The sequence below is a fragment of the Cucurbita pepo genome, chromosome 10 (assembly GCF_057944985.1).
Source record: "Cucurbita pepo subsp. pepo isolate OVF chromosome 10, ASM5794498v1, whole genome shotgun sequence".
Taxonomy (NCBI): Eukaryota; Viridiplantae; Streptophyta; class Magnoliopsida; order Cucurbitales; family Cucurbitaceae; genus Cucurbita; species Cucurbita pepo.
Window position 1 is genome coordinate 5,370,976 of NC_141807.1, and position 25,263 is coordinate 5,396,238.

General features: G+C 34.9%; 5 protein-coding genes across 15 annotated transcripts; 3 read left to right on the forward strand and 2 right to left on the reverse strand.

The window, feature by feature from the left end:
• The first annotated feature begins 5,170 nt into the window (after window positions 1–5,170).
• On the forward strand, window positions 5,171–12,265 carry G4 (UbiA prenyltransferase family protein). 5 transcript variants are annotated; one of them, XR_002816362.2, is made up of 17 exons: window positions 5,171–5,373; window positions 5,599–5,643; window positions 5,835–5,923; window positions 6,017–6,104; window positions 6,416–6,501; window positions 6,593–6,679; window positions 6,763–6,828; window positions 6,908–6,991; window positions 7,062–7,123; window positions 7,661–7,736; window positions 7,818–7,880; window positions 7,990–8,071; window positions 8,970–9,046; window positions 9,311–9,358; window positions 9,941–10,123; window positions 10,333–10,408; window positions 11,590–12,265. XR_002816362.2 is itself a non-coding variant. In XM_023687571.2 (15 exons), the coding sequence occupies exons 1-15, from the start codon at window positions 5,268–5,270 to the stop codon at window positions 10,001–10,003; spliced, it is 1,122 nt and encodes a 373-aa protein (XP_023543339.1). In that variant the 5' UTR covers window positions 5,171–5,267; the 3' UTR covers window positions 10,004–10,344. The 5 variants fall into 5 exon arrangements, 3 of the variants coding, with proteins under 3 accessions (XP_023543339.1, XP_023543340.1, XP_023543341.1); XR_015422732.1 differs by lacking the exon at window positions 11,590–12,265 and having other exon boundaries at window positions 10,333–10,468; XM_023687571.2 differs by lacking the exon at window positions 11,590–12,265 and having other exon boundaries at window positions 9,941–10,344.
• Window positions 10,677–11,332, reverse strand: GEA6 (Stress induced protein). The gene is made up of 2 exons (XM_023687574.2): window positions 11,162–11,332; window positions 10,677–10,922 (listed from the first exon to the last, which is right to left on the reverse strand). Exons 1-2 carry the CDS (start codon window positions 11,274–11,276, stop codon window positions 10,762–10,764), a joined length of 276 nt encoding a protein of 91 aa, XP_023543342.1. The 5' UTR covers window positions 11,277–11,332; the 3' UTR covers window positions 10,677–10,761.
• Window positions 12,266–14,448: 2,183 nt separating the features above from the next.
• EM1 (Stress induced protein) lies at window positions 14,449–15,730 on the reverse strand. The gene is made up of 2 exons (XM_023688958.2): window positions 15,536–15,730; window positions 14,449–14,962 (listed from the first exon to the last, which is right to left on the reverse strand). Exons 1-2 carry the CDS (start codon window positions 15,648–15,650, stop codon window positions 14,736–14,738), a joined length of 342 nt encoding a protein of 113 aa, XP_023544726.1. The 5' UTR covers window positions 15,651–15,730; the 3' UTR covers window positions 14,449–14,735.
• Window positions 15,731–17,576: 1,846 nt separating this feature from the next.
• LOC111804203 (ERBB-3 BINDING PROTEIN 1) lies at window positions 17,577–21,149 on the forward strand. Of its 7 annotated transcripts, none has more exons than XM_087127958.1 (5): window positions 17,577–17,847; window positions 17,991–18,075; window positions 18,161–18,368; window positions 18,461–18,528; window positions 20,490–21,149. In XM_087127958.1, exons 1-3 carry the CDS (start codon window positions 17,754–17,756, stop codon window positions 18,267–18,269), a joined length of 288 nt encoding a protein of 95 aa, XP_086984084.1. In that variant the 5' UTR covers window positions 17,577–17,753; the 3' UTR covers window positions 18,270–18,368; window positions 18,461–18,528; window positions 20,490–21,149. The 7 variants fall into 7 exon arrangements, with proteins under 7 accessions (XP_086984084.1, XP_086984085.1, XP_086984083.1 ...); XM_087127959.1 differs by having other exon boundaries at window positions 18,161–18,351; window positions 18,461–19,704; XM_087127957.1 differs by having other exon boundaries at window positions 18,161–18,351.
• Window positions 21,150–21,797: 648 nt separating this feature from the next.
• LOC111803735 (pyruvate decarboxylase 1-like) lies at window positions 21,798–24,790 on the forward strand. Its single transcript, XM_023688267.2, has 5 exons — window positions 21,798–22,382; window positions 22,792–23,609; window positions 23,690–23,807; window positions 24,337–24,525; window positions 24,605–24,790. Exons 1-5 carry the CDS (start codon window positions 21,798–21,800, stop codon window positions 24,767–24,769), a joined length of 1,875 nt encoding a protein of 624 aa, XP_023544035.1. The 3' UTR covers window positions 24,770–24,790.
• The last annotated feature ends 473 nt before the right edge of the window (window positions 24,791–25,263 follow it).

Here is a 25,263-nt window from a genome sequence, read left to right on the forward strand (position 1 = left end):
TTATTTATTTTTATTTTATGCAAAGGTATATATGTATACAATTATTAAAATATTTATAAATTGGAGAATAATAAGATATAAATATTAAAGATTAAACAATATTATTTACAAATATATAACTTAGTTTGGAAGTAAAAGCAAAATTAATTATTAACTTAAATAATTCTTATAAATATAATTATTTATAAAAATATTCGTCTTTTATTGATAGGTTCATCGAATATAAATTTGTAAATATTAATTATTTCTATTAAACCTTCTTAAATTTTTATTCTATTTATTATTAAACATGGAAAGTATATAAACCGAGACAATATCTGAATGAGAGCGATTTTTAAATTAATATGCTAAATTCGAAATTATAAAAAATTAATCAAATTCTAAATATTTATGGAATTAATTATGAATTGGATCTTGAGGAATGTTTGAGTGATGGAAAAAATAATTAGAAAATAACTGGATTTTATATTTATTTTTTTTTATCAATCAGGGAACAATGATTTCTTGCTTTATTGTTTTTTTATTTTTTATTTTTTTATAAATAAAATGGATAAGATTTGGCCGATCTTGATCATGTTTCCAGCTCAGCTTCGTGAAATTAGTCCCTCATGGGTCCCGCCCTACCCTCTATAAAATTATTTTTATCTATATTAAAATATAAATTTATATTAAATCACAAATTTAATGTGTTAATAAAAAATTAAAAATTAATAGATTTGTGAATTAAAAAATTAAAAAATTCATATTTTGAAAATAGCTGTAAATCATATTAATATTATTTAATTTCATCTTAATTTTGAAAATAGGATTATTTCCAAAAAAAAAATAAAAGAAATAAACTTTTTATTTTTAAAAAATAATTATCAACCAAATATTCCCTTATTATTGTCTGTGACCTTTTTGCATTACGTATGCCAAAGCCAATGATACTGAATATTTAAGTTTTTTAATAAAATTATTAAAATAATTAAATTTAAGTAAAATATCCCAAAAAAAAAATAACCTACATTTTTTAATTTTTAATTTTTAATTCAGATCGTTTGGTTCCTTGCGCCAAGTTTAGTGCACATCACACAACAAACTTGGCATCTCCCAAGACATGTCCTTGTCCAAGGGAAGGGTTCTTGGAATATGCTTTCGGTACACACGGTCGGAGATGGAGATGGGGATGGGCAAAGAATATCGATTATAGAATAATGAAGATTTTTTAAATTGTCAATTCAAGCCTAATTCAGAGATACGATATCAATTCTTGTCACAAAAGTTGATGGTTGATCTTGTACGGTTGTATTGCTGAACTGTAAAAAGAAAATTTTTGAAATTGTCTATCGAAATGTTGCCAATTTTAAAATATATGTTCGTGTTTGGTTTAGAATCTTATTAGGATTGAAGTGACATCCATGTCTAGGATTCGTGACCTGTGTGTCGTGAAATTCTCTTGTCATCATCCAACATGATTTGTTTTTACTTACGTGCATTTGATAAAGATTTTCAGGAGGTTACCCAATAATGGAATTGGGTTAAGCAAAATATGCTTAAATTTAAAGTTTCTATGATTGAGCGGCTGAAAACGAAGGTGCGCTATGTTGATATAGGTAGTGACTTCTGATTCTTTTAAGTCTTTCTTAGTAATCCTATCATCAGGATCGTTATCATTCAAATGTAGTCTCGATTCATTCATGTACTCCTCTTCTTTACTCGAGTGTTACATTATAAGTGAAACAAGTGATCCGTAGAATTGGAACAAATTCTTCGGAATTATTTATTGGAGGAGGAGATGTTAGGGGAGTTTAGCATATAAGCTAAATTATTAAAGCCATGAATCTTTGGCAGTGGTGGATTGCTTTACTTTCATGTGTGTTGGATAATGGATTCCCTTTGGAAACCAAGTGCTAGACATGGTCTGCAGTTCGAGCAGTGTTCATACCAACCAAAATCATAAAGGTGTTGAGTCGAGGAGAGTCGAGTTAGATTAGATTTTTTTTTAAGTTGGGTTAATTTTTTTAAAATAGAAAATTCAGATCGGTCCACGAGTTGATACTTTCTTTTGTCGGGATCAACCCGACTAATCTGAAAAATAGAGTTATAATCTAACCCTATCTACTCGGGAATATAGAGTTGGATTGGAATATAGAGTTGGATTGAGTTAGTTTGGTTGATTTTGACTGTAAACTCTATTCTGCGAGTACTTTCCTCTAAGGCAGAACGCTCTCCTACCGATGCATTTTTACATCTCATAGCTTTGGCAGATCACTTAGCCCTTCTCATCTTCTGCTTTGAGTGCATAATTATTCCTTTGCTTTGCTGTGCTTGAAACATTCATTCTCCGCAAGAGCGGTAGATCAGTGACCTATTACGCATTCTTTCAAGGGTGGCTGCTTGTAGGCAAACTTCGTGGCTGTCTCTACACCCCTACCTCGTTTATCACTGAGTGGTCATTAGAGGCCTTAACTGGTGATCCGGGTTGTTTCCCTCTCGACGATGAAGCTTATCCCCCATCGTCTCACCGACCGACCTTGATCCCTGTTCTAGTTGAAATAGTATGAAATTTAGAAAATAATTTTATTTAAGTAAAGCATAAAGCTTAAGAAGAAACAATAGATCTCTTTGTCCTCATCCACAAGCTGTGAAAGCCACGTGAAGAAGTTGTTTGTCTAAATTTGAGAGTAAAACACAGTGGTCGATGTGCTTCAACGATGAAGCCAAATTGAACGGCACCTTCGAGACCGCATCACATGTGTAAGAGTTTAAATGTGGGTGGTGAGGACAATTTCAATTTAAATTTTAGAAAATCGAAGATTCGGTTCGGTTCGTGGGTTGACATTGTTTTTATCACGTCAATCTAACTAACTCGAACATACATTTACAACTCAACCTACCCTAAATCATCTTTAGAAGCCTAGCTTGCGAGGCTCCCTCCCGCAATAGGATGTCAAATCCCGTCTCTATGTTTCCGCTCTTCATTTCGAGGTAAAGGGCGAGTCCCATGCATAACTTTGTGGATCTTAGCTTCAAGCACTAATCGTTACAGGTGTCTGTAGTAGGCTAACCGCCCTACCTAAACCAATTACCATATCGGTCTCTAGGCCCCATTACTGGAAAGGCTAAGCTTCAAGACAGAACGTGGAGCTTCCGTCTCATATGGGTCCTCTAGGAATGGAGGTAAGTCCAGAGATTTAGACTAGGTTGGATTGTGGACTCTATTTAAATTACCCAAGTCACTAATCTAACCTGCCGAAAATAATGATAATAAAAAGAAAATTCCTAAGGTATTAAACAATATTCTTAAAAAAGTAAATATATGATAAAGAAATTGCGAGCAACTACCACTTTTTTACAATATAAAATGGTTATTAAAGAGTTTTTTTTGGAGTAAAGTTACAACGTGGTAATTTAGTTACTTTTATGTTCCTTTCTTTTAGTGGAAAATCATTTTCAACTTTATTTATATTAATTAGTAAATAATTTAAAAGGTGGAAATGGGTTGAAACTGCCTTTTTATTTTATTTTATTTTATTTTAAAGTGCTAGTGCTCCAATAATATATATATATATATCTATATATATTTGGAAGGACACAAATAATGTATTATTTGCTCAACCTTAGTCACTAATCACGTTTTTTAATAGTTATTATTTATATTTATTAATTTTCGCAACAAAGTTATTGATAAAATTATAATATATTTTTTATTTTAATGTTTTCCATTAGTTAACGTTAAATTGTCATAATCCAGCGCGTTAAATAAGATATCAATTATTATTTTAAAAGTCGATAATTTTATTATTTTAAAATTTGATAATTAAAGTTAAAAGGCTAAATTTATAAAAATACACTGAAAATTTACACTTTGTCCGAAAAAAAATACTCCTAAATTATAAACAAAGGAAAAAAATCAACAACCCTTAAACTTAAAAAACAAAATTAAAAATATTTTCACGGTTAGTTTTAGATGAAAATCATTAATAGTTTCTAAACATAATACTAGCGGTAAAGATAATTTTGAATCTTTTTTTCAAATAGAAGGGTTAATTAATTTTTAACTAACATTAAAGTTATTTTTGAAACAAAATATTAATAGCATTAAAGTTTTTATTTATTTATTTTTAATTTAAGGATAGGGAAGCTTTTCAAGATTTATAAATATTATTTTAGACAAATTACATAATTTAGTATAAAAAAATGAACCATAAAGGTGCTCGAGTTTAATTATATAATTCTAACAAAAAAAAAAAAAAAAAAAAAACATAGTCATCTTAATCTTTACCTAACTTATAAGATGTGAGCTAGCATATAATAAAGAGAATAAATAATTGAAAAATATAAGTAATAAGATAATTTTATTTAATGAAACTGATACATAGTTGTCTTGTAATAATAGTTGAATCTGCCTATTCTAATAATATATGAATATAAATTTGAGATATATATATATATTTTTCATGTATACAATTCAATATTAAATAAAATTTCGACTCTCTATTTGGCCGTTTACCCGAATAATTTATCATGGAATTGATCTAAAGTTGTAAAAAAAAAAAAAATAATAATAATAAATAAATAAATGGAAGGACTAATCCATTTGACAAGATTGCCCTCTTAGTCGAACGCTCGTCTGAATAAGCCCAATGGGCCGGCCCAACTATTTCTATTTGTTATTTATTTATTTGCTGATTTGTTAATATACAACGGGTCTATTTTACCACTGAGACCTACCTTGAACACGGAGGAGATTCCCGATTTAGACAGAGAATGGAGAGTGAGTGTGAAACATGTTTTACCCTGATAAATAGGGTCGGGGACGAGATTATATTCTTCGTCCCCACCCAATTCTCTACCTCGCTTCGTTTAATATATAAACAGAGATAAATCAATTAATTTTGAGATTTTAAAAATAATATTTAAATTAAAATTATGTTGTAAATTTTTTTAATATTAAAACTATGTTGTAATATTAAAGATTATGTTAATAAATGTATAAAGTTTGTTTATAAAATATGTTAATAAATATATTGTTGTAACTTGAAACATGGTCACCACTTAAGTGAGAACATCTTGATTATGGTAAGCTAAGATGTAGAGTAAAATTACCCTCCTCGATAATAGTCCGGTTAACTTTATTTCTATGTATATTATTATTATTATTATTATTTTATTGTTTCACATTCTAAGCTGGTTAAATTTCACCATAGTGTCTCCTCTTTCTCTCCGCGCAGGATCTTAGAGTCTTAGTGGGAGTTCCAAGAAGCACTGGAGATAGTGCTTCAATGGCGTTGACGCTGAATACAGCTCCATTTGTGAGATCATCGAGCATCCAAGCCAATCGAGTTCGAAATCAGTATGCTCTATCGCCGGTTTCTGTTTCGTTTTCTAGTGAGTTCACTCTGTAATGCATCAACAGTTTCTGAAAACAACATAAATGAATATACATTGATATCCAAGAGCTTTGAAATCGAAGAATGAAACTCTGTGTTACGTGCATGACTGTTCTGAGTTTCTTGTTATTCTTCACGGACTTCTCTGGCTTCAATGCCGATTTTGAGATATCATGTGCTAATTCTTTTTATATTAGTAACGACGGATTGTTCATTTTTCCAGGAAGGAGACTATCGGTTATTGCCGCTGAAACTGACAAGAATGAAGGTCTTTCATGCGTTTTTTTTTTTTTTTTTTTCGTTTTGCTTCCTTTTTAATGTGGACCAGGGGAATACTCTGAATCTTGCAGTGTAGATTTCTCAAAACTTTAGAAACGATTAAATTTGAGCTGCTTTATTTATTTTTTTTCTTTTCATGATTTTCTGCTTATTTATATTTTGCTTATTCGCTTTGATCAGTTAAATCTCAGGCACCAGATAAAGCGCCGGCGAGTGGTGGTTCGAGCTTCAATCAGCTTCTTGGAATTAAAGGTGCTGCGCTAGAAACTGTGAGTTACCATGTCCTAAGCTTGTTTTTTAGGAAGATTTTAATGTACATATCACAGTAAGTCGTTAATAAGTTCTTCATGTCATTTATGCAGAATAAATGGAAGATTCGTCTTCAATTGACAAAGCCTGTTACATGGCCGCCCTTGGTTTGGGGAGTAGTGTGTGGAGCTGCTGCTTCTGGTAATCAAATTCTACATAATAAGACATTAAAATTGAATTTGAAAAGTTTTTGATGAATCACTAACACATATTACCGTCAACTTATGTCTTAGTCGTCTGATGATGAGAGTGAGTTCTTCTCTGATAAGAACTTTAAGATCTACTCTCATGTTGTGTATTATATGGTCTAATGCATCAATGGTGGTCAAAGGAGTGATTACACGTAGAGATAAATTAGGGATAGGACTAACTGACCTTTTTTCTGCTTCATTGATTAGTTACCTCACTGAATCATTGAATATGCCTTCAATGATACATGCTTTTTTTCACAGGTAACTTCCATTGGAATTTCGAGGATGTGGCTAAATCAATTACTTGCATGCTTATGTCTGGTCCATTTCTCACTGGCTACACGCAGGTAAACTCTTTTTAATGTAAAGCTTTCCTATGACTTATGAAAGTATTATTCATGCACAAATAAAATAGAACTGGTACTTTGGTTTTTTTAGACGATCAATGATTGGTATGATCGAGAAATTGATGCAATTAATGAACCTTATCGTCCAATCCCATCTGGGGCAATATCTGAGAATGAGGTATGAGCTAAACCACTTGATATTCATTAGCAAAGGCATATTATCCTTCCTTAATGGTTTCTTCCTTCCATAAATTTTATCAGGTTATGGCACAAATATGGGTGTTGCTTCTGGGAGGACTTGGCTTGGCTGGTTTGTTAGATGTGTGGGTAGGTTCATTGAATTGATAGAACATACTCATCTTTCATATGTATTGTTTTTCCTGAATTTCGTTCTTATCCTTCTTAGGCAGGGCATGACTTTCCTATAGTCTTCTACCTTGCTCTGGGTGGCTCTTTGTTATCATACATATACTCTGCTCCACCTCTAAAGGTAAGTCAAAGGTTTTTGTTTCTAAAATTGGATCTTCTGAATGATAAGAGCATTTATTTTGTGGTTGCAGCTTAAACAAAATGGATGGATTGGAAATTGTGCTCTTGGAGCTAGTTATATCAGTTTACCATGGTGCGAAATCCTGTGATCTTTAGTAATTGGTAAATTGATATACATTGGTAGTGAATAAAAATGTCACCGAAATTACTGCAATTGACAGGTCGACAAAGTCAATTGCGTTTCATATGAAAATTTGAAAGCTTTCTTCGTATCTCTGGTCAGTGATTAATATTCACACTCATTTGAATGGCCTTGGACTTTTGAGCATATTGTTATCCTATGGGCAAAAGCTGATCAAAGGAGAACATCCTTTCTCTATTGACCATGAAATCTAATGTTATGATTACACTTTATCCACACAAATTTAGATAATGAATACTTTATAAACTTCTAATGCACTTCGAGTGGAACCACGTGTGTCGAACTTGAATCCTATACATGGAACGTCCAATCGATGGCTAGTTTGCAGTTATCTTCAATTTATTGTTTATATAAAGTTAATTGGATTGTTCCAGGCTCTACAATAATCATATGTATTACAAAATTTTCTCTGTTCTTTATAATATGATAAGTTTTCCCTTTCCAGTAACAGCTAATTTTTAATCTCAGGTGGGCAGGTCAAGCTTTATTTGGAACACTCGCTCCTGATATTGTGGTTCTTACACTCTTGTACAGCATAGCTGGAGTACGCTCAATTTATTTTTTGAGTTCCTACTTTCACAAAATCCAATACTAATGCGACTGCCTTCTGATTTGCCTTAACCAGTTTGGAATAGGCATTGTAAATGATTTCAAAAGTGTTGAGGGGGATAGAGCTTTAGGACTTCAGGTATTTCATTCTAAAACAGTCTTTGATTTGTAAAACTAATTTTGGTCTTATTAGATTCTTTTTGTTTTGTTATTCTATTGTCAGCTTTTATTGTTTACTGCTCTTACAGTCACTTCCAGTAGCTTTTGGTGCTGAAACTGCTAAATGGATTTGCGTTGGCGCTATTGACATAACTCAATTATCTGTTGCTGGTAATTCTTTTAGCACTGTTTTATTCAAGGGGTCTTCACTTTAAATCCATGCGCAAAATTAAGGTCACCAGACCATTGAAAAATAAGAACATAAGTTGATCATTTCTTGGCTTCTGCCTGTCTGGTAATTTACATTTTGTAGGGTCTTCACCATGTTTGAGTTTCATCTTTTCGTACATGCACCCTTCTATTGAATTTTGTAATAGTTGTGCTCTTCTATAATATCGAACCACCTCCAATGTGCCTACATCTATTAAGCTTTGTTAGCCACCGAAGGAATTGAGCAATGTTGAAAGTACTGCAGATGATATCTCTGATTCTCAACGTAACAATTAACTGAGATAAGGATAAGAATCCCAAAAGTTTGTTTGCAACAAGCGAATATTTAATATTCTGCATTCTGATTGTTGGAAAGATAGATTGCTCGATCTCTCTTTGCCTTCTCTACCAAAATAATATTCCTGAATGCCAAGGTCTGAAAGATGGTGTTCTATGAACTGCATTCTTGAAGGAAACTGTTAGGAAACATGAATCTCTACGATGGTATGATATTGTCCACTTTGAGCATAAGCTATCGCGGCTTTGTTTTTTGTTTTCTCCAAAAGGTCTCATGCCAATTGAGATGTATTCTTTACTTAAAAATCCATGATCATTCTCTAAATTAGCCAACGTGGGACTTCCCACTTTCCTCCACAAAAACCATATATGGGTCTCTCATACTAAAGGCTTAAAAGCTATCATCCTGCCATGTGTATAAAATGAAAATTGCTATTTATTTGCGATGTAGATCCAGAAATCATAAGGACTAGAATCGGGACTTTGATCTGCAAGCTAATTACACTGTTCCCTCTACCATATTTGACATGAACGTGACCGCAAATACTATTACTTATTGCAGGTTATCTGTTGGGAGCTGGCAAGCCGTATTATGCATTAGCCCTCCTTGCTCTAATTGCTCCCCAAGTTTTTTTCCAGGTATATACTTTTAAAGAAACGTCATATGGTGTCAGTTTTCTCTTAAGTAGGCAGCCGCTGCTGAACAACTGTCTAGTAATGTAAGGGGGTATTATTTGGTATTCAAGTATTGGGATGTAAATTGTGATCCCATCTCTTTCTATTTTCTTTAATTATAATTGAATAGTTGTGTTTGATTCGACAATCAGCCTTCTAGCTGAACTTTCCTTTTAGTTGCAACGAACATTAATACTCGACTAATGCATTCTATTATGGTTTTTGCAGTTCAAATACTTTCTCAAGGACCCCGTCAAGTACGATGTCAAATATCAGGTACTCAAATTCTTCTTTAAAGTGTAGAATTGCGTTCATAGAAACTGCTATATAGAGCCGTTTCTCTCTGTGCTATTTGTCAAAGCATTATCGTTCTGCCCTATCCAACAACTTTAAGTGGTCCGAACCCCATGACGTCCATAATCGTGTACCTACCTGCCACTACCACGCCAGATTTGTCAGCTTCTTTATACTTCTTTATATTTCTTTTTACAGATTTTGTTGGGTTGAGTTGAGATTTTTATATCTGGTTACAAAAAAAAAAAAAAAAAAAAAAAAATCAATTAAATAGTTTATTCAAATTTTTATTTTATTTAAAATTTATAAATATATATTTTAAAAAATTACCTTAAATAGTTCCAGAATAACTGATCAAAAAAATAATTATGTTATTAAGTATATATATATATATTTTAAATGAATAATTATTAATAAATTTGAATGGGTTTATTTTAGTATAATTCATAAACTACCCAACCAACCCACCCAACCCATGATTGAATTGATCGAGTTCGTGGAGTCGATCGTTTTTTTTTTTTTTTTTAACTTTTTTTTCAATTTACGTTTGCATTAACATTTCAGGCCAGTGCCCAGCCATTTCTTGTGCTGGGGCTGTTGATCACTGCTCTTGCAACCAGCCATTGAACTCTAGCATGCGGAAAATCAAACGTACGTACACGTACAGACATGCGTGACAAACGCAATGCCAGCAAGAGCAGACAGCAAAGTCTGCAGACTACCCCAGCAGCAGCCAGACCAAGTCAGGTTACATTCGCCTGGTTTGGTAAACCAGTTTTGGATCTCTATCAGCATATTTCAAAGCTTTGATTTAGGATTGTGTCACAATAAGGTCTTATTTAACGATTAAAGTAGGAACAAAATTTCCTCAGTTCTTCAAAGCCTTCAACAGATTTAGTTTGTGCATTACACGTGAATTTTCTCGGTTTCTAATGAGATACGTCTCCTTACTTCAGGTTGCAATTGAATCAGAATATGCATACATACTGGAATTCTGTTCTCTTGCTTCCGGCTGGCTCATATATTTTTCAGGTCGGCCAACCAACTATGCTGGCTTAAATTTCTTCTCGTTTAGATTCTAGTATTCTATTTGATGCATTTTACTTGCAACTGTCTCAAAATTATCAACATCGTTATAATTAAGATACTTAGTTCTTGAGAACACTTAGGATTGAAAAACACTTATATATTTAGTTCTGTTTAGCCATATGTAGGATTTTAGGTGGTGTTCTCTGATAGAGAGGACATTAATTTCTCACTTCAAGCAGAAACATCCATATACACACCCGACACTGTAGGGTAAGGCATCCAAGGACATGATTTATTCAAGATGCTCCAAAAGAAAGCACACACTTAAAAGAAAGCCAACGACATTATGAAAGCTTTTACTTAGCCCTGAACTTGGACTCGTCAATTTCAACCCCTTCCTCAGCCGCACGCTCTCCTCCTGGCATACCCGAGTTGCTCAACCCTCCTTTACGGCCCATCTCTTGGTACCCTTCGTGTCCCAACTGCTCCTTCCTCGTCTGACCCCCACGGCTCCGCCCTGCATTTCACCATCGAACAAAACCTCTCTAGTCAGTTCAGTACTTGCAAGGCAGTATAAAGAGTTTCCATAGTTAGTTGCTTGAGGTGAGGATTTTAGTAGGTTCAGCTTAGAATTGGTTAGACAAAACTACATATTTTGAGCGTACCCCAAGTTTCTGGCTTCCTAAGTGCTCTTTTCAAAGGATTAAAAGGTGTTTTTAGAGAATTAGAAGTATAAAAGTCGACAAGTCGGTACACCTTCTGCAAGGTGCTCCTGAGCTTCCAGACTCTTCCCCCCAGTTCCACCGGGGACGACAGTCTCCCCTTGCCTAGCCCTGGCGTCGAGTTCACATCTTTCCTGCTCCGACGACATCTCTCTCTCTCTTACTGTGTCAAATACTTAGCTTTAACGTTACAAGATTGTTGTATGCTATCTCTTTTTGCCACTCAGGTTTATATAGAATTTGAGCTTTGTAAGTCCCAAAAAAAAGGGCAAAATGGACACTTCGCAGTGTCTACGTGGCAGATAGTGGACCATAGAGCATTGGGTGACTGACACGTAGGTGATTACTCAGTCTAAAATTGTCTTCTAGTGTCAAAAGAATGACACGTGTTGAGGAGAAATTAATCTGGTAGCGGTTCCAACATCCTAGCATGCCGACTCATCTATCAACATTTGTTTTCAGATATGTCCTCAACTTTCTTCTCATGCATGGTTATCACTGGAATACACCCGGGGCTAGAGCATGTCGTGGAAGAAGCACACTGGCCGTGCTTCGACTGTGTCTCCGGGACACAGTTGAATGTAGATATCATGAACGCGAGGTGCAAGATTCCCGGCCGAGAAACCCGGGCAACCACTCTCCTATGTACTGATCGCTAGCGCATCTAGGGCCTCGGTGCCTAGTGGAGCTGGAGAGGCCTAGCCTGATCTGAGAAGTGCTAATTCGGTTCGTTTCGACTTCATTCAAGAACACCGCACCTGGAATCAATAAGAAAACAAGTGCTAAGTTTTAGATCAGTGAATAAACCGAAACGAAAGAAGAGACCTTTCTCGCTCGGTGCCTAAAGTGCACTATGCTCCCCTTCAACAAATGAGAGTTTTCGGTGGAACAGGTGAATACGCGAGCAGGTTAGATGCGTGGGACAAAGGGCTCGTAGTACATGCTAGCGCAGCTATGCAGTGGAAGGGAAGGAACCAAATCGACTCCCTTTTTTCTTTGATAAAAAAACAGTACAAAGAGATTAGACTCTCGAATGAGACTAAGCAGCTACCGACCATTCCGACGCGACCCCTAATCTACCTTGATTAAGACGGAACAAACCAAACCTATAAAAAAAAAATGGGAGTAATAATTATTATTGTTCTTAAATACCACAATTTCTGAGAATTTTTTTTTATTTCTCGGATGTTGTTTTCCCTTTTCTTTATATATATATATATATATATATATATATATATATATATATATATTTTACAAAATTCCTCTTTAATAAATTCTTTAATTGATCATTTCTATTTTCTAAAATGATTTCTATTAAAAATATAATAGATTTTAATAAATTAAATCATATTAGATAAGTACAAATATAATATAAACAATATTTAACCAACATAATTTTTAAAAATTTAATTTTCAATATAAAAAAATTAAAAAAATTATATAAAATATATATATTTATAAAAATTAATATTGTATGGCTATCTAGAACTATATAGGGACCGTACCTATTTTCTAATATTCAATCATTTTTATTTTTATATATTAACCTTTTTTTTTTCTTTTTTAAATCTATATTTTTATTTACAAAAGCGTTGCCTCTGTCTAAAATTAAAATGAGGTGGCACTGGTCAAACTTCCAAATAAATGCTATTTTTATTAGATAACTCCATTGAAATTTGTCGTATAAAAAATTGATGTGATTATTTTAGTATTTTATCAAAATATTTTAGACATATAATGACAAAGGTTCCGGTGCGAGAAATTTCAAAATGTCATGACATTTGAAATCAGAACTGTTCGATTCTTAAAACTGAAGTTTCACTTTAATCATTAATTTTTATTTATTTTATTCATTTTAATCATTAATTTTTATTTATTTTATTCTTAATTGAATTATGAACATGTTTCATTTTAATCATTAATTTTTATTTATTTTATTCTTAATTGAATTATGAACATCTATCATGTTTATGTAAATATTATTAGAAACTAATTTAATTTTATTTATTTTTTATTTATTTTATTCTTAATTGAAATATGAAGATCTTATCATGTTTATGTAAATATTATTATGAACTAATTTAATTTTATTTATTTTATTCTTAATTGAAATATGAAGATCTTATTATGTTTAGGTAAATATTATTATGAACTAATTTAATTTTTTATTTATTTTATTCTTAATTGAATTATGAACCTATGAACCTCTTATCATGTTGATGTAAATATCATGATGTAAATATTGTTCTTATCATGTTCATATAAACTAATAAAGGGCGAATAAGGAGATATTAAGATATTATTTATGTTCATGTAAATATTATTTATGAACTAATAAAGGGCGAATAAGGAGATAAATCGACCGTACAAGGCGAATAAAGAGATATTATTTATGTTCATGTAAATATTATTTATGAACTAATAAAGGGCGAATAAGGAGATAAATCGACCGAAAAGGTTTTGAAGAAATTCTAAAAAGGTTTTGAAGAAATTCTATCCTCATCTAACTCTAAAACCTTGTTGAAGAAATTCTAAGAAGGTTTTGAAGAAATTCTATCCCCATATAACTCTAAAACCTAAAACCTCGGATCCTTCTCTTTCACTTTTCCTTCTTGAATTTTTCGTTTTGAAAGAACCAAACTATCACGTTTTCCTTCTTGAATTTTTGGTTTTGAAAGGAGAACCAAACTATCATGCAACTTGCTCCGATTTCACCTAACGAATGAGGGAATTCCAATTTCACATATGGGGGAATTCCAATTTCACTATCACGCAACTTGCTCCGATTTCACCTAACGAATGAGGGAATTCCAATTTCACATATCGGGGAATTCCAATTTCACATGTCGGGGAATTCCAATTTCACATGTCGGGGAATTCCAATTTCACATGTCGGGGAATTCCAATTGTCGGGGAATTCCAATTTCACATGTCGGGGAATTCTAATTGTCGGGGAATTCCAATTTCACATGTCGGGGAATTCCAATTTCACATGTCGGGGAATTCCAATTTCACATGTCGGGGAGGAGTTCTGATTTCCTGTGGATTAACTAGAGATTAACCCATTGGCATGGGTCGAGAGATTTCGCGTCTTTTTACAACTTCTATACCCAACTCGTGTTGGGCGTTAGATTGTGCCCCAACATGGACACGAAAGAGTCCAACGTTTGAGAAGAGAACCTGAACCTAGATGAATTGATGAATGAATGTTCAAGATATCTACATTAGATTTTAGACTTAATTAAAATTCGATTCCTAACAGATATCTCGAAACAAGTCGAAATGGTAGATAATGGCGTGTATGACACGAACAAACGTAAATTATAACAAAATAAAACCAATATTCAAGCATGGCATAAGTTTATAACTTCAAGCCCCCCTACTTCTATTTCCATGTAGAAGAGAACACAAGGTACAGCAAAATTCGTCCCTTCCACAAACACCAAACCCCCCCGACAGCCGGCAGCCAAGACAACCGATAAGAGATGGCCCGGCCGACGTACACGTGTCGAGAAAACAAAAGGCAACCATAAAAGGAGAACAGTAAAGGAAATGAAAAACACCCGCCCACATACATATTATTGTACATACACCAAAGCCAGGGTGGTTCAGCGGTCCTTGGTCCTGAACTTGGACTCGTCGATCTCGATTCCTTCCTCCTCCACCCGCTCGGCGGCGGACTTATCCATGGTGCTCAGCCCACCCTTCTTGCCCATCTCTTGGTACCCTTCTTGCCCCATCTGCTCCCTTCTCGTCTCTCCTCCCCGGTGCCCCATCTCCTGATACCCTTCATGCCCCAGCTGCTCTTTCCTCGTCTGCCCGCCCCGGCTCCGACCTTCAACCAACCAAGTTTCACTTATCCGTTCATAACAAATAACTGACCATGCCCTTAACTTAATCATATCAATAATAAAATTCGACCGATCCGTAATTCGTAACAACATGGTATTAGAATCATACCCTTAACTGTTAATAAAATTCAACCATAAAAAACAGAGAGTTGCCATTCTTAACATGATAAAAGAGTCCTGCTCTTGCCTTAATCATATCCATAAAATTCAGCCGTAATTCGTAACATGATATCAGAGTCATGTTCAACTTAGTCATATCAATAAAATTCGATGCTGAAAAACCTTGGATGCTTAAAATAGACAATATTATACCATTGTAAAGCCTGATTTAACATGTCACCAGTGTCATACCCTTGACTTGGATTAAATGCTTAATCCTATAGACAATATCGAGAGCTTGATTTAAGCTGGCACCCGTGTCATGCCCTTAACTTAATCATATTAATAAAATTCTCAAATCAAAAGATATGAACAAAATATGTACTTCGAAGACTCCAAAAAAGGAACCGAGTCTCGATTAAGCTTGTTTGAAGAGGGTGATTCCTAATAATTATTACCTTCAGCGAGGCGTTCTTGAGCTTCGAGGCTTTTCCCGCCGGTTCCGCCCGGAACAACGGTCTCTCCCTGCTTTGCTTTGGCCTCCAGCTCCGATCTTTCCTGCTGCGCCGCCATATTCCTTCTTTTCTTGCTTTCTGGTTTGTGCGTATATGTAAGGCCTTAAATTTTTTGAAGTTTGAAGAAGTGGTGGAAAGGGACGGTTCTGGGAGTTCATTTATAAGCCGGAAATTGGAAGAGCTCCGATGACGAAACGCCTTGTGAAATGGACACGTAATATGGCAAACGCGGCGAATTCCGGTGCGAATAAGCCATTTCTTCAAGACACGTCATTAAAACTGTCGTCTTTGTGCACTGTGTCGACACGTGGATCTCTACTCTTATGCCCAACCCTTCCTTAGTTTCTCTCCCATCCTCACTAGGCCACTGTTTGGTGTCTGTCTCTAATATAGCAGTCCAAGTCCACTGCTCGCATATATTGCCCTTCCCATTAACAATTTGGATCAAACTATTTGCAACTGTTACAAGGGTTGTATTACAGGCCGTATGTCCATGGGTGCAGGATTCTTCGAAAAAGCGCAAGTTGACTTGGAGACCTGGAACCTTGGCTTAGCAACGAATGAAGGGGAGCTCAAAGAGCTTTCTTCCCCAGTGGCTTATGTAGTGGTCGGACGGCAGAAAGCCTAGTGTTTAACACTCAATTTTATTCATATACTATAAACTCTTTAAGTTATTACTTAATATGATTTTATTATACTAATGACCTTGAATTTTTCATACGATTCGGATAATAAAATTAGTATTAAGATCAAATTATTAATTATGAAGTCTAATCAACATGAATTAGGAGCTCGAGTCGTTGCTTTTCTCTATGTTACTTTTGAAAAAGAAAACTCTTTTACCTTCAACCGCTCAAACTTTCTATATTCCTTTTATTTCTCATCGAACAAACTACATCTTGTATTCTTGGCTTGATATCATAGAATTTTCCTACTTTATAGCATGCCGACGTAATTTTTCTACTACATGTTTGTTTTCATGGTGTTTTTCCAAAATTAAATATGTTGTACCACAATTGGTGCATTAATCTTTTCAACCTTAACGTTTTTTGTCGGTTGGTTTCATTATTACAAGGCTGATCTAAACTTGGCTTGACTCCAAGACGTCGAATCCATGTTAAATTACCATTTAGCGAGTATGTTAGGACTTAATACATGTATCTTCACCGATCAACGTATTTCTAATGGCTGAAAGTAGATCATAAAGAGATTTCTCTTCAATCTATATTGAATAAAAAAAAAAATACCATTGATTATCTCGATGTGAAATTAATAAAAGAAAAAACTCATAACCGATTTAAAAAAATATCTCTAAATTTTTAAAAGTTAAAAAAAAAATCTAAAAATTATATTTACTGTCAGTTTTTAGATAGATAAACACTTTATTTTAAAAATATTTTTGAACAGTAAGTTTCATTAATATTTTTAATTTAAAAAAAATTTAAAAAATAAAGTATTATGTTTAAAAAAATGTTCAGATTAACCCCTAAACTTTATAATAAAAATTAATTTTTTTTTACTACACATGGTTATTTCTAAAAGTTTATTAGTAGGGTTGAAAAGGTGGTATTAAGGGTAATATAATTTATATATATTTTAAGTTTTAAATTTTTTAAAAAATATAAAAGATATTAATAATTTTTTTAAAAGATGAAGTATTTTTTAAAGTTAAGTATTTTTAAAATAAATATTAACCAATTTCATTTCAAATATATTTATTATTTTTTTAAAAAAAATTTAAAAGTATTTTTAGACTTAAAAAAAATTAAAATATTTTTAACCAATTAAATTTTTTTTTGCAGTATATATATTATATATAAACACAAAATCTATTTTAAGTAAAAAAAAAAAAAAAAAAAAAAAAAAAAAAAAAAACTCATTAATTCAAGTGATGAACGAATTAGAAAATTCGACCTCCCAAGAAAAAAGAAAAAAGAAAAGAAAAAAAAAAAGGAACCCAAAACCCTAATCAGCACAGAGCTGTTCCTATATAAACAAAGGCAGGCGGAGATGGAGAGTGAACCCTAGTTTTCTTCTCTGCCTTATGCTTCCAGTTCGAGAGTTGCTACTTTCAATTTCCACTGTTTTTGTTGTTCTTAGCTGGTGAACTTGAGTTCTCCTTCGCTTCACGTTGCTGAAAGGTTTCTGAATCTCCAAAGTAATGCCGTCGGACGATGAAAGGGAGGAGGTGGAGTTGGATCTCTACTCTCCGGATGTTGTTACAAACTACAAAAATGTTGCCGAGATCATAAACGGTGAGTTATCTCTGTTTTTCTATTACAATCTTTTCCCTTTTCTTCATCATTAGCATGTCTGATTGATCTCGCGGCTTAATTACTCTTCGATGTTCTGATATGTCATTTATGATATTGTTGTTGGAAATGAAACAATGTTGCAGAGGCAATGCAGCTGGTGATATCCGAATGTAACCTAATGTTAAAATCGTTGACATTTGCGAAGAAGGCGATTTCTTTTCTCAGAGAGTAGGCTTTAAAATTAGATCTTCAAAATTTCTCCAGCTTGCGCTAATCGTTTTTTAGCAAGTTCTTTTTTTGTTTGAATGTGAAGGAAAACTAGCAACATGTATAAGAATGTTCAGATGAAGATAGAACGGGCGTTGCCTTTCCAATTTGCATCTCTGAAACAAAACTGGCGGCCACTTTTCACCCCTAGTTAGCGATGAAACAGTGATGGAAGAAGGAAATATACTCAAGATATAAGCAACTATAATGCACTGGTTATCAGGCAGCTTTGCCGAGGTGATATAGAACTTGGGGTTTGCCTCTTTTCCCTGTTGCTTATATTGTGTATGTCAAATTTGAGATAAAATATAAATTGTCACGAAAATCTATTGTGATCTTATGATAGTGGGTGAAGTCTCTATGGTTAAACAATCCATTTCCCCATAACTGGATTATGAAGGCAACTTTGCCGAGGTAATTTGTGACTTGTGGGTTACCTCTTTTCCCTGTTGCCTATATTGTGTATGGTTAATTTGGAATTTTGTAGGTTGACATCTTATGTATGATGCCTATGGTCTCAATTGTCCAAATTACATACGAAATATACTGCCATGATAATCTCTTGTGATGTCTTATGATAGTGGCTAGAGTTTATATTATTAACAAAAAGATATGCTTTCCCTCAACTAGATGAAGGCAACTTTGCCGAGGTAATTTGTCACTTGTGGGTTACCTCTTTTCCCTGTTGCCTACATTGTGTATGGTTAATTTGGGATTTTGTAGGTTGACATTCCATGGATGATGCCTATGGTCTCAATTGTCCAAAATACATACAAAACATATTGCCGTGATAATCTCTTGTGATGTCTTATAGTAGTGGCTAGAGTTTATATGCTTAACAAAAGTTTCCCTGTACTAGATGAAGGCAACTTTGCCGAGGTAATTTGTAACTTGTGGGTTACCTCTTTTCCCTGTTGCCTAGATTGTGTATGGTTAATTTGGGGTTTTATAGGTTGACATTTCATGGATGATGCCTATGGTCTCAATTTGTCCAAAATACATACAAAACATATTCCCATGATAATCTCTTGTGATGTCTTATAGTAGTGGCTAGAGTTTATATGATGAACAAAAGATATGTTTTCCCTGAACTAGATGAAAGGCAACTTTGCCGAGGTAATTTGTAACTTGTGGATTACCTCTTTTCCCTGTTGCCTAGATTGTGTATGGTTAATTTGGGGTTTTATAGGTTGACATTTCATGGATGATGCCTATGGTCTCAATTGTCCAAAATACATACAAAACATATTCCCATGATAATCTCTTGTGATGTCTTATAGTAGTGGCTAGAGTTTATATGATGAACAAAAGATATGTTTTCCCTGAACTAGATGAAAGGCAACTTTGCCGAGGTAATTTGTAACTTGTGGATTACCTCTTTTCCCTGTTGCCTAGATTGTGTATGGTTAATTTGGGGTTTTATAGGTTGACATTTCATGGATGATGCCTATGGTATCAATTGTCCAAATTACATACAAAATATATTGCCATGATAATCTCTTGTGATGTCTTATAATAGCACCTGGAGTTTATATTATGAACAAATGATGTGCTTTCCCATAACCAAATAATGAAGGCAACTTTGCCGAGGTGATCTGTGACTTGTGGATTACCTCTTTTCCCTGTTGCCTATAGTGTGAATGGTCAAATTTGGTATATCATAGGCTGATTTCCATGGATGATGCCTATGTCCCAATTGTCCAAATTGTTGTAAGATATACATTCTGATGATATTCTCCTGTGATGTCTTATACTAATGTGTAGACTTTCTATTATTAATCAATAATCTGTTTCCCCATAACTTGGAATCACATTTAGTGATAATTTGAAGCCTTTAGACTCACAGTTATGCTGTTGGAGTTTTGGTTAGTGCTTAAAATATCGTTATGTTGTGTAAATAGTTTTTTAGTGCACTTATTCCTTCAATTTTGTGGCAAATAGTGGTTGTCTCTTATGTTTTCTATCTCTGCTTGTTTGACCAAGAGCCCTACATGATGAATACTTTATGGAAGCTATGGAATGTATTCCAAATGAGGCTTTTGTCATAGTTACTCTGATAGGGCATGCTACTTTTTCAGGCAATCTATTGTTTTTTAACCATCTTTATTGACATCATAAGTTGCTATCATATCATGTGTAATGTTATTGGGCTTGGTTTATACGTAGTTGAATGTTTTGTGATTTATAAATGCCTTCTTTCTTGTGGAGTTTTCATTTTTTTTCATTGAATACGAGACGGGTTTCTATTGGCTAATTGAATCCTCTTTGGGACTAGTTGAATGTGTTAATCACGATCTGCTGCAAACCTATCCTGTCTATTATAAGCCTGGTAGCATTTTTTTCCTCCTTTGAAATTAATTTTAATTTTGTTTCAGGTGTAGTTTGTATGGTTCATTTGCTCCTCGTGCAATTGGTTACTTTGCAGGCGATCACATTGCCCACATTAAATATACAGTCTTACTAATGCCTAATGGATCTGATCGAATTACTTCTCATGCAATGCAACAACTTCAGCCCACAAAAAGCTGGTGATGATCCGGAAATTAAGACCTGGTTATCCCACAAAAACTGTTGATGATTCGGAAATTAAGACCTGGTTATCCCACAAAAACTGTTGATGATTCGGAAATTAAGACCTGGTTATCCCACAAAAACTGTGGACTCCATTGTTAGCATGCATGATTAGAAGATTATTGAACCAAGTTTTCTTAACAGGCTGGGCTAATGGATTCAACATCGCAGGAATGGAATGAATTACTCCTTTTGATCTGCTTCCTCCTTTCCATCCTTTCAATTATGGCACTGTTTTCTTCTTTTGATTGTATGTTTAACAGAACTTATCTTTAACTGTGTGGGGAAGCCTACTCAAAAGTCCAAAGAGACTGTACTTCTAGCGATTGGCTTGGATTGATACACTTGTTCAATGTAGAATTTTAGACACTAAATTACGTCTTCATGTATCATCTACATATTGTTATTGGCTTAGTATACAACTTAGATCAATAAACAAACATGTGCAAGGTCTTATTTATTTATTCTAAAAATAGTGGGTTCCATTCCATACATTTCTCCCCCTTAAATACTACTCTAGTTAAATAGATAGCTAGTAACCAAAAACTTTATAGAAATTACATTATAGCATATATGGTATTGTTTACTGGTACTTATCGAGGTTTGTTTCACTTATCTCGCTCGTAAGGTAAGGTAATATAGTAGGCAGTAAGGCATTGGTACGAAGTTGCACGCTTGAATCTCTTCTTCTATTCTCTTGACTTACACCTTACACTTCTATATTTGTTATTTATTTTTGGCGTATAAACCTCGGGATTATTTCTTTCATATAAACCTCTAATCCCGAAAGCTTATTCATTAATTAATTATTATTATTACATATAGTTATAAGTTCCAATTTCATCAAGGAATTTTTCAATTAATGATAACTTCCATTTTACCTTAAATTAATCAACAAGTGAATTAAGACTTAAATTTTGACTCCAAAACATAAAACCGACCAAGTGATGAAGGTTTAATCTTTTATGATCTTAAACGTAACCAAAGTTCTTGATAGGTTACAAAATCAACCAATATAAGTATGAGCAAAAAAGAAACCCAATACACAAATACAAATTCTTCTAAATTTTCTTTGTTCTTCGTTTCGAGTTCTAATTTTTATACATACAATTATGCCGATCAACCTCGAAAACGGGTTCCAAGCCGAAACCTTCTCCTCGACAATACCAATGCCAATGGCAGCGGTTCGGTCTATGCTCAAGCCTCCGACTTCCAATGGTTCGTACAAACCCCAATCAAAACTTCAAACTAATAATTGTAACAATGGAGTCGAAATAGTCGAGTCCATGGTTACACCGTCTACCTTGGGCCACTACCTAGCCCGCCGCCTCGTTCAAATTGGCGTCTCGGATATCTTCTCGGTTCCAGGCGACTCCAATCTCGTGCTGCTCGATTACTTCGTGGCAGAAAAAGGCCTAAACCTTGTGGGGTGTTGTAGCGAGCTCAATGCTGGGTATGCCGCTGATGGCTACGCCAGACGCCGTGGCGTTGGTGCCTGTGTTGTCACCTTCACTGTGGGTGGGCTCAGCCTGATCAACGCCATTGCCGGTGCTTACTCAGAGGATCTTCCTCTGGTTTGCATCGTGGGTGCACCAAACTCGAACGAATATGGGAGTAACAAGATTCTCCACCATACCATTGGCCTGCCGGATTTCAGTCAAGAGCTCCGATGCTTTCAAAATGTCACCTGTTATCAGGTAGTCTTACTGAAATGGGTGTGTAAATTTTTGACGGGTCTCTGCTTTTTTGCTCTGTTTTGCTGTTAATTTCCTATGGGTCTCTGTTTTTTAGCTCTGTTTTGCTGTAAATTTTTATGGGTCTCTGTTTATGAGCTATGTTTTTCTGTAATTCTTTATGGGTCTCTGTTTATGAGCTCTGTTTTTCTGTAAATTTTTATGGGTCTCTGTTTTTTAGCTCTGTTTTGCTGTAAATTTCTATGGGTCTCTGTTTTTTAGCTCTGTTTTGCTGTAAATTTCTATGGGTCTCTGTTTATGAGCTCTGTTTTTCTGTAAATTTTTATGAGTCTCTGTTTTTGAGCTCCGTTTGGCTGTAAATTTTTATGGGTCTCTGTTTTTGAGCTCTGTTTTGCTGTTCTTGTGGCTGTAGGCAGTGATCAACAATTTGGAAGACGCACAATGGGAGATCGATACTGCAATTTCGAAGTGTTTGGAACAGAGCAAGCCCGTTTATATCAGCATTTCTTGCAATTTGGCGGCCATTCCTCATCCTTCTTTCTCTATGAAACAATTCCTTCCACTCTCCATCTCTTCCAAGCAAACTAACCAAATGGGTTTGGAGATGGCGGTGGAGATGGCAGCTCAGCTTCTAAACACCGCCGTTAAACCCGTCATGGTCGGCGGAAAGAAGCTGCGAGTAGCTAAAGCACAAGCGGCGTTCGTGGAGCTAGCCGATGTTTGCGACTACGCAGTCGCCGTTACGCCGTCGGCTAAAGGCATGTTCCCGGAGAACCACCGTCATTTCATCGGAACTTACTGGGGATCACTCAGCTCAGCCTTCTGCGGCGAGACAGTGGAAATCGCCGACGCCTCAATCTTCGCCGGAGCTATTTTCGACGAACTGGAAACCGTCGGCTACTCGCTTTCGTACAAGAAGAATAAGGCGATTATTGTAGAATCGGACCGCGTTGTGTTTCCAAATGGGCCGAGTTTTGGGCCGATTTTAATGAAGGACTTTCTTCGGGCCCTTGCTAAGCGGCTCAAGCCCAATCCAACAGCTTACGAGAATTATACTCGGATTTATATTCCAAAGTCGGGTCCTACCCAGTCGGAGCCGGGCGAGGCCTTGCGGGTCAATGTCCTTTTCAAACATATACAAAAAATGCTGTCGGGAAACATGGCGGTAATTTCTGAAGCCGGTGATTCATGGTTTCACTGTCAAAAACTAGAATTACCACGATCATGCGGGTAAAATTCTTCCCAAACTTTAAACTCAATGGGTTAAATATTATGAGTACGATAATGGAATAATCTTCGGAGAAATATAGGTTCGAGATGCAGCTGGTTTATGCCTCCATCGGGTGGTCTCTCGGCGCCACGCTCGGCTACGCTCAAGCTTCACCCGAGGATCGTGTGGTTCTTTGCATTGGCGATGGGAGCTTCCAGGTAAATTTTCATTCATATGATATTATCCACTTTGAGCATAAATTCTCGTGGCTTTGCTTTTGATTTCCCAAGAGGTCTCGTACCAATGGAATCGAGCTAGGACTCCTCTCCGAACAATCCTAAAAAATCCTCCCCTTAACAGAGTACACCATAGAGCCTCCCCTGAAGCCTATGGAGCTCTCGAACAGACTCCCCTAAATCGAGTCTCAACTCCTTTTCTAGAGCCTTCGAACAAACTACATCACTTGTTCGACACTTTAGTCACTTTTGACTACACCATCGAAACTCACAACTTCTTTGTTTGATATTTGAAAATTCTATTGACATAACACAATTAAGGGCATGACTCTGATACCATGTTAGAAACCACAACTCTTCACAATGGTATGATATGGTCCACTTTGACCATAAACTCTCATAGTATTCCTTACTTATGATTAACTGACGTAGAGATTCTCTCCCAACAATTCTTAAAATACTCTCGAAATTTTACTCCATTTTTTCACTGTTTCTGTTTAAAAATAAACAGATGGCTCCACAAGATTTGTCAACAATGCTACGGTTAGGCCAGAGAAACATAATATTTCTAATAAACAACGGTGGATACACAATCGAAGTCGAGATTCACGACGGCCCGTACAATGTCATCAAGAACTGGGACTACACGGGTCTAGTCGAGGCCATGCACAATCAAACCGGTAACTGTTGGACGACCAAGGTATGTTTTTTTAAACAAAGTATAGTTAATTGAGATGCATAAAGTAGTTAAGAACAATGTTTGAATATTAAACGAACAGGTTGAAACGGAGGAAGAGTTGGTGAAAGCGATTGAAATGGCAACGGGAGATAAAAATGAGTGCTTGTGCTTCATCGAGGCCATTGTTCATCGAGATGATACAAGTAAAGAGTTGCTTGACTTTGGGAACAAATTGGCTGCTACCAATAGTCGTCCTCCCAAATAATATTTACATCACTTAATCAACTTTTATATCTCAATAATCTATTCTTTCTAATCAATAAGGTTTAGAAATATTATTAATCAATAAATTATGTAACAATTTAGTCTCGTACCGTATCAAACGTTCATTTTTATTGATTTTTATCATGTAATGACGTGTTCTAATTAGTTTATAAAAACATTCCTTTAAACCTTAATAATTATTTTTTTTAATTAAAACAAAAATAAAACATGCACGAACCAAATTTATTCACTGCTAACAGATATTGTCTGCTCAAACTCACTGTTATTCAATATTATCCTCTTTTTACTTTCCCAATATCTGCCCATATTGTCAGCTCAAATTCATCACTAACACATATAGTCAGCTCAAACTCACTTCTAACAGATATAGTCAGCTCAAACCCCTCTTGGTACTTTACCTTTATATTGTCAACTTCAGCTCAAACTCATCGCTATTAGATATAGTAAGCTCAAATCCACTGCTAACAGATATAG